At 40.4% G+C, this 15157-nt stretch overlaps 1 protein-coding gene across 8 annotated transcripts in view; it reads right to left on the minus strand.

The window, feature by feature from the left end:
- Window positions 1–15157, minus strand: part of LOC137545747 (vitamin D3 receptor-like) — a 310410-nt gene that overhangs the window by 54000 nt on the left and 241253 nt on the right. For all 8 annotated transcript variants that reach the window (XR_011026093.1, XR_011026091.1, XR_011026092.1 and 5 more), the window contains one exon: window positions 10763–10893. Coding sequence is in view for 5 of the 8 variants with exons in the window: in XM_068267321.1 (XP_068123422.1) it covers window positions 10763–10893 (131 nt within the window). In the remaining 3 variants the exon portion in view is untranslated. The remainder of the gene's footprint in view (window positions 1–10762; window positions 10894–15157) is intronic.

Raw genomic sequence — 15157 nt, forward strand, 5'->3', positions numbered from 1 at the left:
TTTGGCATCAATAACCTGCATTAAAATGAAACAAATTCAGATTAGCTGTTTGGGGCTTCACCCTCTTATATAAATTTAAACCCCAGTCACGCAATGATCAACCGTACCAGGTTTGAGTCTTGTGCCATTAACAGTGCAAGAATGGCAGCAATGAAATATTCCCCTGATAAATCAATAGGTAATTTTTGATTGTTTTTTGTAGGCTCCACCCACTTTTATGAATATTAATCCCAGTCACCCAGTAACCAACTGTGCAAAGTTTGAGAACCCTACCATTAATAGTGTAAGAATGGCTGCTGTTTACATTTTCCGAGTAAAATTTGTATTTGTCTCTGCCCACTTATGACCTTGCGTTGCCCGCTTATGTATTTGGCTGGTGTTGGCTGTGCCCACTTTCCTAACCCTAACACACAATTAATCAATTACTCAATTACCAAGTTTGTGAGCTTTGTGGTGTTTGGCAACAATAATTTGCATTGGAATGAAACAAATCTGATTGTCTATTTGTGGCTCCACCCCCTTTCTGAAATTGAACCCCAGTCACCCAATGATCAACTATACCAGGTTTGAGGCTTGTGCCATTAACAGTGCAAGAATGGCAGGTTTGAGGCTTGTGCCATTAACAGTGCAAGAATGGCAGAAATATTCCCCTTGAAAACCGACCAACTGTGCAAAGTTTGAGAACCCTACCATTAACAGCGTAAGAAAAACAAAAGTTTGCTTTCTTAACACAGAAAGAATTTGCGATAATTGAGGTTGGAGTGAGCTTGAGATGTCTCCCAGTGCATCACTGCAGAATATATGCAAATTAACCATTGTTACCCTTAGAAGCTAAACACACTTCCAGAACCGCTGGATGCAATGATGTGTCAACTTGTTAATTTGTACAGAGCCATAATATTCCAACATGCATACAGAATGTTTTGGATTGTTTTAGATCCTCATCCAAATGTTTTGGATCCTCATCAGTGCATGGCATGGATTAATTTGGCTCTATGCAGTAGGGCTTGTAACACCGAGAGGTACAGACTAACCAGCAAGCTCATGGTGACCCAAAACTCATTGGAGTGTGTAAGGGATTACAGTAGTCCTAAAAGCCCCCTTACTAAGATGTTAAGAAAAACAAAAGTTTGCTTTCTTAAAACAGAAAGAATTTGCGATAATTCAGGTTGGAGTGAGCTTGAGATGTCTCCCAGTGCATCACTGCTGAATATATGCAAATTAACCATTCTACCCTTAGAAGCTGCAATTTACATTTTCCAGTGAAATTTGTATTTGTCTCTTTTTGGTTATGGGAATAAAAAGTATCCTATACTTTATTCCAGGTAATGTACTATGTGTGTGCCAAATTTCATTCAAATCCGTTCAGCCGTTTTTGCGTGATCGAGTAACAAACATCCAAACATCCGAATTTTCCCATTTATTATATTAGTAGGATATATATATATATATATATATATATATATATATATATATATATATATATATATATGTTTGCAAAAGTATTCGACCCCCTTGAAGTTTTCCACATTTAGACATATTACTGCCACAAACAGTGCGCTCCGGCCCACGTGGCGGTGATTGACAGCGCCGATCGTGCAGGCGCAGTACAGAACGACCTCCAGGTGGTCGCTCTGACGTCACCGCTGGGGACCGGGTCGGAGCTCCGGCGAACGGCTGCGGGCAGAGCTGCGGCGAGGGAGGTCCTGGGAGCTTGGGGCTGGAGGAAGCCCCCGGTAAGTACCATTCATTTTTGGCTGACAACTCCTTTATGGAAGAGTGGCAAGAAGAAAGCCATTGCTAACAGAAAAGCATAAGAAGTCCCGTTTGCAGTTTGCCACAAGCCATGTGGGGGACGCAGCAAACATGTGGAAGAAGGTGCTCTGGTCAGATGAGACCAAAATGGAACTTTTTGGCCAAAATGCAAAACGCTATGTGTGGTAGAAAACTAACATTGCACATCACTCTGAACACGCCATCCCCACTGACAAATATGGTGGTGGCAGCATCATGCTCAGGGGGTGCTTCTCTTCAGCAGGGACAGGGAAGCTGGTCAGAGTTGATGGGAAGATGGATGGAGCCAAATACAGGGCAATCTTGGAAGAAAACCTCTTGGAGTCTACAAAGGACTTGAGACTGGGGCAGAGGTTCACCTTCCAGCAGGACAACGTCCCTAAACATAAAGCCAGGGCAACAATGGAATGGTTTTAAAACAAAACATATCCATGTGTTAGAATGGCCCAGTCAAAGTTCAGATCTAAATCCATTCGAGAATCTGTGGCAAGATCTGAAAACTGCTGTTCACAAACGCTGTCCATCTAATCTGACTGAGCTGGAGCTGTTTTGCAAAGAAGAATGGGCAAGGATTTCAGTCTCTAGATGTGCAAAGCTGGTAGAGACATACCCTAAACGACTGGCAGCTGTAATTGCAGCAAAAGGTGGTTCTACAAAGTATTGACTCAGGGGGCTGAATAGTTACGCACAACCCACTTTGCAGTTATTTTTGTTTTTTTAAATGTTTGGAATCATGTATGATTTTCATTCCACTTCTCACGTGTACACCACTTGGTACTGGTCTTTCACGTGCTGAATGCAAATAGGCATACTGAGTTTTGTAAATTTGAGCCTGTGTATTTTGTATGTAGATATTTATTACATCTCTGGAGTTTAAGAACACTAAAAAAACAAAACCTTCTCATACATAAGGATGAGCAGGTGGAGGCGAACGCTTCAAATGAAGCAGACTTTTTTGTGGTGAAAGTAGAAAATCCACTCATACATGGAAACAGTCATCTGGATGATTTGGGACTTGTGGTTTCCTGGATGGTAACCTTGCTGGAATGTTGCACACTTTGCCAAAATATTTCAGATTGCATTAGATTTGATTTGAAAGTATAGCTATATTGATAATATATAAACCATATAATTAAGCATAAAAAAATCCTGAACCTTCATAAAGATTACAGTATACTGATAAAGCGATAAATGAGCATTTCAGAAGCTGCAGTATCTGTACAGTATATACCAGTATATCCTCAACTATATACCCGTATATCCTCTAATATAAATCAACCTCGTGTATAAGTAGACTCCACCTCGTGTGTCGACTTTAATATTTGACTCTCTGGATTTTTTTTATTCACTCAAGTATTAATCTACCTAGCAAAGTTAATGGATGCACTTGGGGACCAGGAATAATTAACAGCTGCACTTGGTGACCAGGAGGGGTTAATGACTGCAGTGCATACAATATTGCAGCCAATAACACCTCCTGTCTTTTAAAGCAGTAGGATTAGCCATGCTATGTCAGAGAAAATACTTACATAACACATGTATTGTACTGTCCACGTTTTGATTTCAGTAAATTTCATAGAGTAAATGAAGAGAATTCTGTTCTTGGTGGGAACCATGCCTTTTGCCCACAGTTTGAGGCTAAATCCTGATGTCATTTCTGCCCTTAACCTTTTTTCTTTTTTCCTCCAATCGCAGAGTCACCTCAGCCTTGCTTGTAAACACAAGTGAGTAGAGGATCATGTTTTAGATAGGCAGCCAGGCAGGGAAATAAAAGGAAGAGGAGGGATATATTATAGATAAAAAGAACCCCCAGTATGCAACTGTTTGGCACGGACTATTAAAGGGCCAGTGCCCCTTAAGTATGTGATAACTCCAAACCATAACAGCAGAAAAAGTTTTGAAAGCAGGATTAGCATCCTTATTACTTAATACACTCAGACCAGTTGCTGTTGAAATTTGATTTTTATGGTGACAATCCCGCTTTAAGTACAGCCAATAACTCCTCCAGACCTCCAAGTGTAGCAATTAATCAATCCCCTTCCTGCAGTCCAGTGTTTTTCCCCCTGTCCTATTCCTTTACTTGTTAATTGTTGTGGCCAGGACTTTCAGACCTGTGTTTTCTTTGCATTTCCACTTGGTAAATTGCTGCAAATAAGAAAGTCAATAATAATACACTAATCAATTAGGAGTGGTGCGCCACTAATTGTAGCAGCTGAGTCTGATAAAGGATATCCCAATTCCTCAAATAATGAAATAGTAGTAAAAAATCAGATAGCGCTAATGAATAGAACTGAATAACAACAGATATAAAATCAAGTAAGTGTTAAAACATGCCTAGTGATACACACCTTTAATATTCTTCAATAGTAGAAATCATCATGTAAAAAATAAAAATAATGAAAAAATATTGTATTAATAAAAATAATAAAAGAATAGTCCTGCTAGATATGACAGTAGCGTGGATGTCTGTGCGATTGGCACTCAAAATAGGTATTCCACTGATTGGTGTTGATTCAAACGTATGCACTTATTCCTCATAATAGAGTAGGTATGGCATCCCTTGCTGAGAGCGTAATGGATGACAGGCAGTGTAGTACAATCTTATGAGATTAGGTCTTGCTCTTCCACGTCACACAGTACGAGGAAGAGGGAAGCTGTTCACAGTGAGCACGCAGCGTGGGATTTACACATCCCATTTCCAGCACCAGCGCATCTCTTCCGGGAGCCGGGCTGTCTGCCCGACCCTGCAGCCACCAATCTGCAGCACGTCTAGTCTCTCTCATTGTGCTGCCGGCCGGGGCCAGTGAGATTGAGCGGCTCCCCTGCAAGATTCTTATAACATCAGCTGCTCAAGTTTCTTCAACCACAGGGTTCGTGAGTACCAGCCACCACCCGCAGTTGTCATCTCAATAAGCTAAGCTTAGTGAAACTTCCATAAGTGCACATGTGCTTTTAAGAGCAAGACCTAATTAAAAACACTTTTCTTTTATTGGTCGGATGAAATATGCAAATTTTTTGAGATAGGAATTTGGGGTTTTCATGAGCTGTATGCCAAAATCATCAATATTAAAACAATAAAAGGCTTGAACTACTTCAGTTGTGCGTAATGAATCTAAAATATATGAAAGTCTAATATTTATCAGTACATTACAGAAAATAATGAACTTTATCACAATATGCTAATTTTTTGAGAAGGACCTGTATATTCACACTGGCCATGAGGTTGAAAATGGTTAGTGTGAATTTGCAAAAATATGTGCATAATAGGTTATAAATTTGCTTAGAATTTTAGCATAAAATGTTTCTCCTTCACGTTCCTTGAGCAGAACATTACTTTCAGAATTTAGATGTGGAAATTCTGTATTTCGTCCTTTCCATCAAAACTGGAAAAATCGGATGCAAAAGTCGTAATTCCCAACACTGCGAAATCCATGCACTCATCCCCACACTGCAACTCTATATAGCTTACATTTACAGCTCTGTGATTTCTGGGCTTTCTCGGTGCTGAAAAAAATAACTATGCTCACAATACCTTCTCTTCAGAAGTGAAATATGGCTGCACAAAAATAGTGTCACTAAAAAGTCTGCTACTTGTCTTTGAAACATTTTGGAAACACTTTACAAATGTATTCACTGTGAAGGATGCTACGGAACGATCCTGAAGAGTCATCTGATTCTGAATTCTAAAAAAATGGTCTCTTTACTTTTCAATTAGTCTTCGTACATTCAGTTATAACTAGTATTTGTAAAAATCAACAACTGAATGCATTAGGTTTTAATTGAACACTCTGACAATTTAACGAACTCTGTAAATAGCGTCTAATGGAATTGGTAAGCTAGTGTACCAGACAATATTTTGTGAGTCAATCCTTTAGGGCCCATTTCCACTAGAGAGAATTCGCATGCATTGTCTACATGTGAATTTGCAAAAGTAATACAAGTGGATGGGTTGTTTCCACTTTCCAGGAAAGCAGAACGTTTTCATATGCAGGAAAAATCTGCAAGGCAGAGCCATCAGAATTCGCTTGCCACACACCTGCTTGCGATTCGCCGCTAATGTAACTATTTGGAAAATAGCAAGCGTTTTACTCTTGCGATTTTCCATGCGTTTTCGTTGAAAAACCTATGTCATTGCTTACCGGCATTGACATAGTTAAAATCAAATACCGCAAACTGCGTGCGTTTTCGCATTAAAAAACAGCTTGGAAATGCGAAGGAATCTGCAACCACATGCGGATTCATTCACACGTTTTCTGCACTGGGATCGCGCCGGACAAGAGGAAACGAGCCCTTAGAAGTCTAAATAATTTCATTAGTCATGGCAGTAACAACAGTCAATGGTGTTCATGCACAAAAGTGTGGTAATATTGCCGTGCACAGACAACGCACGACAATAGTACCATTACTACAGGCAGCATGTACTCAGAGTTACGCTATTAGTATAACACACTGTACTAGAGTTCGAGAATTTGTGGCAAGATCTGAAAACTGCTGTTCACAAATGCTGTCCATCTTATCTGACTGAGCTGGAGCACTTTTGCAAAGAAGAATGGGCAAATATTTCAGTCTCTAGATGTGCAAAGCTGGTAGAGACATACCCTAAAAGACTGGCAGCTGTAATTGCAGCAAAAGGTGGTTCTACAAAGTGTTGACTCAGGGGGCTGAATAATTACGCACACCCCACTTTGCAGTTATGTATTTGTAAAAAATGTTTGGAATCATGTATGATTTTTGTTCCACTTCTCACGTGTACACCACTTTGTATTGGTCTTTCACGTGGCATTCCAATAAAATTGATTCATGTTTGTGGCAGTAATATGACAAAATGTGGAAAACTTCAAGGGGGCCGAATACTTTTGCAAGCCACTGTATATTACATCTTCTGTTGTACTGCACAATGAAATTAAACCACAACACAACTATATATGTACAGCTTATATGAAAGGAACAGAAGAATATGGATATAAGAATGGCCTTCAACACAACTTGCAAAGAGAAAATACAAATAAATGTGCAAGGCATATAAAGCTATACCAAGACAAGCTGGTAGAGGGTTCTGCTCACACCCACTTAGAGTCTTAGGTTACACAGAGACAGTTCCTGTTGCCTTAAATGTTCACTAATTGATCACTTGCAATGTTCTCCCCAGAATTTTTTTCCAGCCTGGTGGCATGAAAAAGTAGCCGGGTGGGGCGAGATGAGAGAATGCAGGGCTGGTGCTTCTCTGCACAACTCTGCTTACTGCATAGGAGGAGGTGAGCCGATGACAGCCGGGTGCTCACCAAAATTAGCAAAAAGCTTGGGGAGTACACCGACTTGGGTGACAGTTTTAGGAACAAGCGCCATAGTTCATCACCCTGTTCTGTTTTTAGGAAGGTAGATAGTTGCACAAAGGACAACAAAACAATAGCACTCATTTATTGTGTATAGATCTATCATGGCAGATCATGATCTACTCATTGGACTAATGCACTGCAGATCCTGATTGGGAAGAACCCATCTACTCATCACTTTTATTATTGTGTATTTAAATTTATTTATTAATATATAGAAAAGTGTGGGTTGAAACCAGAGTCCTTTAAGTGTTATTTGTAAATAATTTTTTTAGCACTAGGGATTTAAAAAGCTCTTGCTAATTTTTATAAAATCACATTGCTCAAGTGGGATCACACACATAGCATTAAGCCCCATCTACACTCGATACGATTCTTTGTGCGATTCGATTACGATTCTATTTACGATCCAATTAAATCCGACATGTCCGGTCGGGATTCGATTCAATTCGATTTGCCATTGTTTTGCAATGGCAAAACGAATTGAATCGAATCCCGATCAGACATGTCGGATTTAATCGGATCGTAAATAGAATCGTAAACGAGTCGCACAAAGAATCGTATCGTGTAGATTGGGCTTTACATTAGCAAGAGCTTTTCAAATCACAAGCGCTTAGAAAAAGCTCTTGCAGTGTAAGCCAGCCCTAACTGTAGTTTAATATAAATCGCTAAATAACCAGAATACCGATAAAGCACTTTATAACTCTGAGAACGTGACCACTTGGTGAAAGGAAACATTCTGTAAAGAATCAGCAATCTTTAATACGCTAAAGGCTGCAGAGTTTACTAATTAACTCCATGCAAACTGACCTAATGAGGCAGGCTGTGATAGAGATGGATGTGCTTTTAGAACATTCAATAAAGATGAACCTATACACTAATTAAACAATGAAGCAACGTGTATCTGCTCCCAGGACTGACTGTACTGCAGCTGCTACATTAAAAAGAAAACAAATTAATAAAATCTCACATAATTGAATACATTAAAAAAAGGAACGCCAGTCTTGCATAAGCATACAATGAAAATGTATTTTCCAGCACCTCCATTGTCTACATAGATATCCTACCTGCCTTTCAGCTAGAAGTAATGTCATCTTTATGACAATCACAATTCCTCTCCTGTTCACAGCAGCTATGGTGGAAACAGCTATGCTGCATAATAAAGTAATTCACAGCAATATAGCAAACCCTGCTATAAATAGGCCTGGATAGCTAACCACAGCTAAACGCAGTGACTGATAACGCTCCAAGGGCAAAATGAAGCTAATAAATGAACTATGCAGGAAATGTAAATAAGCATATAAAAAATTATAGAACTCAATGCACATAAAAATAGTGGTCGCACAATTACAAAAAAAAAAATGAATAGGGAGATCTAAAGTCAAAATACTATACCTTTTTAAATGTAATATAGACTGGGCTTGGCATGTACTAAGGATCGAGAATGGGAAATTTCAAGTATCCCAAAGAAGAAGAGATCCTTTCTCTACTATAACGCTATACATGTTCCAGTGTGCAATGAAGAAGAATTATTAAGCAGCTCTTCAGTTTCCCCTCCTGTACAAGATACTAGGCATGTAACATGTAGCTAATCAGCCCCAAACAGCACCATTACATGCATACAATGCACATCCACTGGGCCTAACATTCTGCAGAGTGGGGTCAAGTCATATTTAGATCACTGGAATCTTGGGCCTTAATTTTACCCCCTCAATTTTACCCCCCTAAGCGATGCTGCAGAGTGGAGGAAGCCAGACGTACTACCATGGTAGGAGAGGTTAAACGCATCATGTGTCAAGCAAGCCTATGTGCTCAGCTTAGCCTGGCCCCCCTTAGTGTACCTCTTTTTCCTGTGCCTCACGGAAGCACATCCTAATGTCAGTGCAGGGGAAGCATATTCAGGTTGGTCTCCCCACTCGCACCATCTTCTGGACCTTGGGAACCATCATACTACACTAAAGAGAATCTGTATTGTTAAAATCACACAAAAGTAAACATACCAGTGTGTTAGGGGACATCTATTCCCCTCTGTCACAATTTCGCCGCTCCCCGTCACATGAAAAGTAGTCAAAAACAGTTTTAAAAAGTTTTTTTAAAAATGGCCACCAAAACAGGAAGTAGGTTGATGTACAGTATGTCCACACATAGAAAATACATTCATACACAAGCAGGCTGTATACAGCCTTCCTTTTAAATCTCAAGAGATCATTTGTGTGTTTCTTTCCCCCTGCAGTTCACTGAAGAGTTACAAGCTGATTGTTTCTTCTTGCAGACAGCTCTGTAATTCTGCAGTATATGACTCATCAGTATGTGAACAGAGGATTTATCCAGCTTGTAAAAGATAAGAGAGCAGAGAAAAGCTGGCTAATGTAAATAACACACACACACAGGGGAGTGTGCATAGAGGGGGCATGCATAGCAGATCACACTGAAGAGTTGGCAGCCTTCCAGACACAGGACGACAAGTCCGACAGGGGAAAGATAAGCTGATTTATTACAGAGATGGTGATAGTAGAAAGTGCTGCAGTAAGCCAGAGCACATTATAATAGGTTTAGGAACCTGTAGGATAGTAGAAAACACAATGACATTTTGGTTACAGAGTCCCTCTAAGGGTTGAATGCCCTGAATGCCCTCCATTCACATACTGTATGTATGAAGACTCTTAAGAGAGTTCCATTTAAAATTGATCATAACATTATGGCTATCATTCATAAAGCATTTCCGCATGCAGAAATGCTTAAAACAGCTGACTTTACCGACCACCTAGCAAAGTCAGCATTCATAAAGGCTCTTTTCGCATGAAAAAATGACACTACCGAGCAGAGTGATAAATCACCGCCTTGTGCGGTGATTACCGGAACAAATGTAACAAAATGTTAATTCATAAAGGTCACCGCAAGCGGTGTGAGGTCGGGAAGTACCGCTCCATCTGATGTGGCGATAACAATGTAAATGAATGGAGACACACAGACCTCCCAGGCAGCTGCAGCAGAGCGGAACATGGAGAAATGTATCAACTCGGCTGCTTCCGTGTCTCTGCAAGCCTACCGCCCGCTTACCGCCAGCTTAGTTCGGGGAATCTCCGCACTGCTACCGCAACTGGATACATTTTTATGAATCAGCAGCCAGAAGTCTAAAACACCGCCAGCTGTGTTTTCCCGCACTGATTCTCCTTACCGACAGCTCCTTTATGAATGATAGCCTATGTGTAGAATTTTCAATGTCAATATGAAAAAGTTACATAGTTATTTGGGTTGAAAAACGACATACGTCCATCAAGTTCAACCAGAAAATAAAGTACAACACGGTTTTAAAAATCTAAATGTCCCGACCAGCAATGCATCCTTCTCTAGTCATACCTGAATTAGGCACAACCAGGTGATTCCATAGATAGGACAATAGTCTGTACTCGACTGGCAAGCTGATTTGGGCCATAAAAAAGGTACCGTATCCACCACTTTGCTTCTGTACATGCTATGATCATGATTATCAGCCTAAGTGCTAATAGATATAGTCCTTGTTCAATCATAGGTTTAGTCCGGATTTAAGATAGGACCAAGCTTATTCTAGATAGGATACAACAGTAGCAAAACACTGCAAGAACATTTCATTACAGAGAGTTCTGTTTACTTACACTCTTTCATCATGCCAATATCAACACAGCGCTTCAGCCGGCAGGACTGGCAATGCCTTCTGTTATCTTTGGTTATGCGACAGTCTCCATTAAAGGGGCAGGTGAAGACTGCTTTCCTTTTCATGCTTCTCCTATCAACAAGAGAATATAAAGTAAGTAATTCTATAAGGAAACAGGACACTTTTCTATTAACCACAAGTAATTAAAGGAAGGCTTAATTCATGAGAAGCAGGCAAGAGATACGTAGGATAGATCATGGCTTAATGAATGAACGTTTTCAGGATAAATGAAAGTCTTTGGGGAATACAGTCCAGTCACACTGTACACAATGACCAATACACAACTCTAGCATTATTTATTGTAACCAAAAAGCAGATCAAAAGAATATGTGTGTATATTAAAACAGTTAGATAATGTAAAGAACACAATGGGTTCCAATATACTGTATGCAGCATCCATTAAAAAGATCACCTTGGAATACAGAAATGGTAAGCATAACTTAGCCACAACATAGTGATACGCAATGCAGTTATACACTATAGTCAAGCAGTGACAGCAGTGTAGTACTATATAACCGAAGCAGGTAATTTGGGGGCCAGCAGTGCTTTGGTAACCACTTAACGACCAGCTAACTCCGATAGGCGGCGGCTGGTCGCATCTGTGTTTCCGGTCAGTTCATGGCGGGGGGCTCCGTGAACAGCCTGCAAGCCTCCGATCGCGGCTCGCAGGCTAAATGTAAACACCCGGGGACGTAATCCACGGTGTTTACATTGTACGGCGCTGCTGTCACAGCAGCGCCGAAAAGGAGATCGGCGATCCCCGACCTCTGATTAACCAGGGATTGCCGCCATCTGATAGGCTGAAGCCTATCTGAGGTGGTACAGGACGGATCGCTGTCCTGTACGCCTATATTGCGAAGGGGAGGGAAGGAGAAGGAGGGGTGAATAGCGCTGTGGAGGGGGGCTTTGAGGCCCCCCCGCTAGGCACAACATAGCGGCGGCGATCAGACTCCCCCAAAAGGACATCCCCCTAGTGGGAAAAAAAAAGAGGGGGAAGTCTGATCGCCCTGCCTGCCACCTGATCTGTGCTGGGGGCTGAAGAGCCCACGCAGCACAGATCATAAAAAACTCAGCCGGTCCTTAAGTGGGTAAAATGGGCGCTGCATGGACAGCAATGGTAATTTCGGCTTTGGCAGTGCCCAGGGTGTAATATGAGCAACAACGGTGCCCCATAATTTTCATTTTTAGGAAGCATGGAAATTGGCGGATGGGTTTTTTTACATGTACGCCTATACAATAGTTTAGTTCTTATTCTCTAACACCAATCTCAGGAATGTCTCCTCTGATATCCCCTCTGTGGGGATATCAGTGATGTGCTTGAAAATTAAACTTGCCAGTTTTGTTTTACTTTACAAAGAACTAGCAAGGGCTGAGAAAAAGCATTGCAAATTGGGAATATTAAAAATACCCTTAAAGTGAACATGAGGTGACAAACTGATGAGATAAACAATTTTATTTATTCTCCTAATCCCTAAAATGTTATTTTTAGACACGCCATGGTTTTACTTTATATTTAAACATTTACAAATTAGATTAAATATTTTGTTGTCACTGCTCAGTGACAGCATAGTAAGTGTCCCTGAATGAAAATACATGAACAATTGACCTTTTTCTATCTCCCTCTGCTCTCAGAAGTTGTATTCTGCCAGTAAAACTTTTATGGCTGTAATTTGCTTTTCAGTGATGTTTACTATATTTCCGACAAGGTACTGACAAGAGAGAAGCTGTCACTTGTTGAAGTTAAGTCTTTCAGGCAGCAAAATAAAAAAGCAAAACAGCCTGGTTCCTAATGTGTTTTGCACCGTACATACACATTTATCTTATGATGTCACGTATCGCCTCGGGTACACTTTAACCACTCTGCGACCACCTAACGCAAGATGGCAGCCGCAGAGTGGGTCTCTCATTCCTCAGTCAGGCCATATGGCATGATCTCGTAAGGAGCGAGATTAGACGGTAGCTCGCGCTCACACGAGTCCGAGCTCCCGTCAGTGAACAATGCTGGCCACAGTGATCAGCCTGCCAGCCCGCGATCAGAGCTGGCAGGCAGATTTTTTGATATACAGGCGAAAATATATTTATATTGCACTGTGATCTCCTGCAGTGCAGTACTGAGGACAGCCTTGACACTGATGGGCTCACAATCTAATTCCTGCCATAGACATATGTCTATGTATGTATAGTGTTGTGTATGTAATGTAGTCTAGGGCCAATTTAGGGGGGAGGGAAATAAAAAAACATTTTTTTAAATAAAAATAAGATCTTTTTTTAATAATAGAAAAAAAAAAACGCAGTAGCAATCAAATACCATCAAAAGAAATCCCTATTTCTAAGAAAAGGAGGTAAAATTCATTTGGGTGCCAAGTTGTATGACCGTGCAATAAACCCTTAAAGTTGTGAAATGTGTAATTGTAAAAAAAATCACCTGGTCACTAGGGGGGTATAAATCTCTGGTCCTCAAGTGGTTAATGGTATTCCACTACACCTTCTGAAATCTTCATTGTAACCATAGGATATCAGTCTCTCATCTGACTTTGAAAGTACCATATCCAATCTTTATTGATAGAAAAGGTTTTTCAATACAAAAAAAGTGGTTCGGTAAAAAATATGACAAATATTTAAAGGCGCTACAAGGAAAAAATTCATTTACAGTCAAAAATAGTGTGAGGAGTCAGAATCGGAGCAATTTTGAGTACCTGGAGTCGGTGGTTTCAATAAACTGAGGGGTCGGATGATTTTTTAACCAAATCCATAGCCTTTGTAAAAATTAGACTAAGGAGTCGAGGAGTCAGAGCAATTTGGGTACCTGGAGTTGGAGTTTTCATAAACTGAGGAGTTGGATGATTTTTGTACTGTCTCCACAGCCCGGGCGACAACGCTAGCTTGCTTCAAGTCGGAGACTCTTCATCAGGCCCACATGTACATCCAATTGTACAATACCAGATAATACTGAATAGTTGTATAAATAGGTGAAAACTCTTTCATAGTCCAAAAATTGTGTAAATGAATGGGGTCAATCATTCATGATATTAAACCCCCCACACAGGATAACCATCCAGGCAGCCACAGAGTGGTTCAGGACCTGTTGCACCCAGGGAAGAGTGTAACATACTTTAGTTATATTTTACAAATTAACAGCCCACATCCTTCTCGATAAGCCCAAACTGGAACAGCAATGTAAACCACAACTATGCTAATTTTAGACTGTTGAGAGGTATGATTTAAAATCCTCTTTACAATTTTCTTTGTAAATCCCTCACTTTTTTCTCCACCCCCCAGTTGCATGCTTTTGTTACTGAGATCATATGCCTTGTGTATTACACATCAAGGACTTCCTCTTCCAGCCATCCATCTGCAATGTGTCATCTCAGACGATTTACCAACAGAAGTCTATGGAAGAACTTGTGAGAGGCAGAAGACTCAAAGTAGCACGAGATACTGAGAATAATAGTTAGCAGAAACAAAATGTACATAAGCACATTGCTAAATCATCCCATTCTGTGTTCAATGTTTAAAAGGGGACAGGAGGCGAAAATTGTCTAATATAGACAGAGAGAAAAAAAAAGAATGAAAAGCCCTTAATATCAATTCTGTGCCCAATACTCCTGTGCAGTGTTAGGTATCAGCGAAGTGAAAGTTTCTCAAATGGCTTATGATTAGTTACAAGTTGTATTCTGCATAATTCTAGGCATGGCTAGACTTACACCTGCTGTTAGATATGGTTTAGAGGTTAGCATAAGGCTGGTTTCACACCATGTCCTAGTAGTACTGTATCCATGACTGATGTACTAAACCACTTCCAGTGCCACTCCAGAGAGGAAGTATACTACCGTGTTTCCCCGAAAATAAGACACTGTCTTATATTAATTTTTGCTCTAAAAGATGTGCTAGGGCTTATTTTCAGAGGATGTCTTATTTTTGGGCAAACACACTGGTATTTTTCCTATACAAAATGTACATACTGTATGCCATGTGCAACATACACAGAGCTTGTGGTTTGCAGATATTGGCTCTCAATTACAAGAAATTAATTCTGCTGATCATGTGGGTAAGAGTTTATTTCTTGCAGGCAGAGAACTGTCAGTCTCCCCAAAGCTATGATAGGATAAGCTGTGTGTGTGTCTTGGGAAGAGGTGAAGTGCTGCTGATGCTTATCACACAATAGATCAGAAGGGCTGGCTCCAACAAAAACACAAATTGCCTGACACTTATATAGGACTGTGTAAAACTCACATTATACTGCTGCTCTCCTGTATCCAGGCTTTGTATTCAGCGTGACTTGCTGGTGTCTTGTGGGATGCTGCTAGGGCTTAAATTCGGAGAATGTTTTACATTT

This window comes from Hyperolius riggenbachi, chromosome 2 (genome assembly GCF_040937935.1).
Source record: "Hyperolius riggenbachi isolate aHypRig1 chromosome 2, aHypRig1.pri, whole genome shotgun sequence".
Classification (NCBI taxonomy): Eukaryota; Metazoa; Chordata; class Amphibia; order Anura; family Hyperoliidae; genus Hyperolius; species Hyperolius riggenbachi.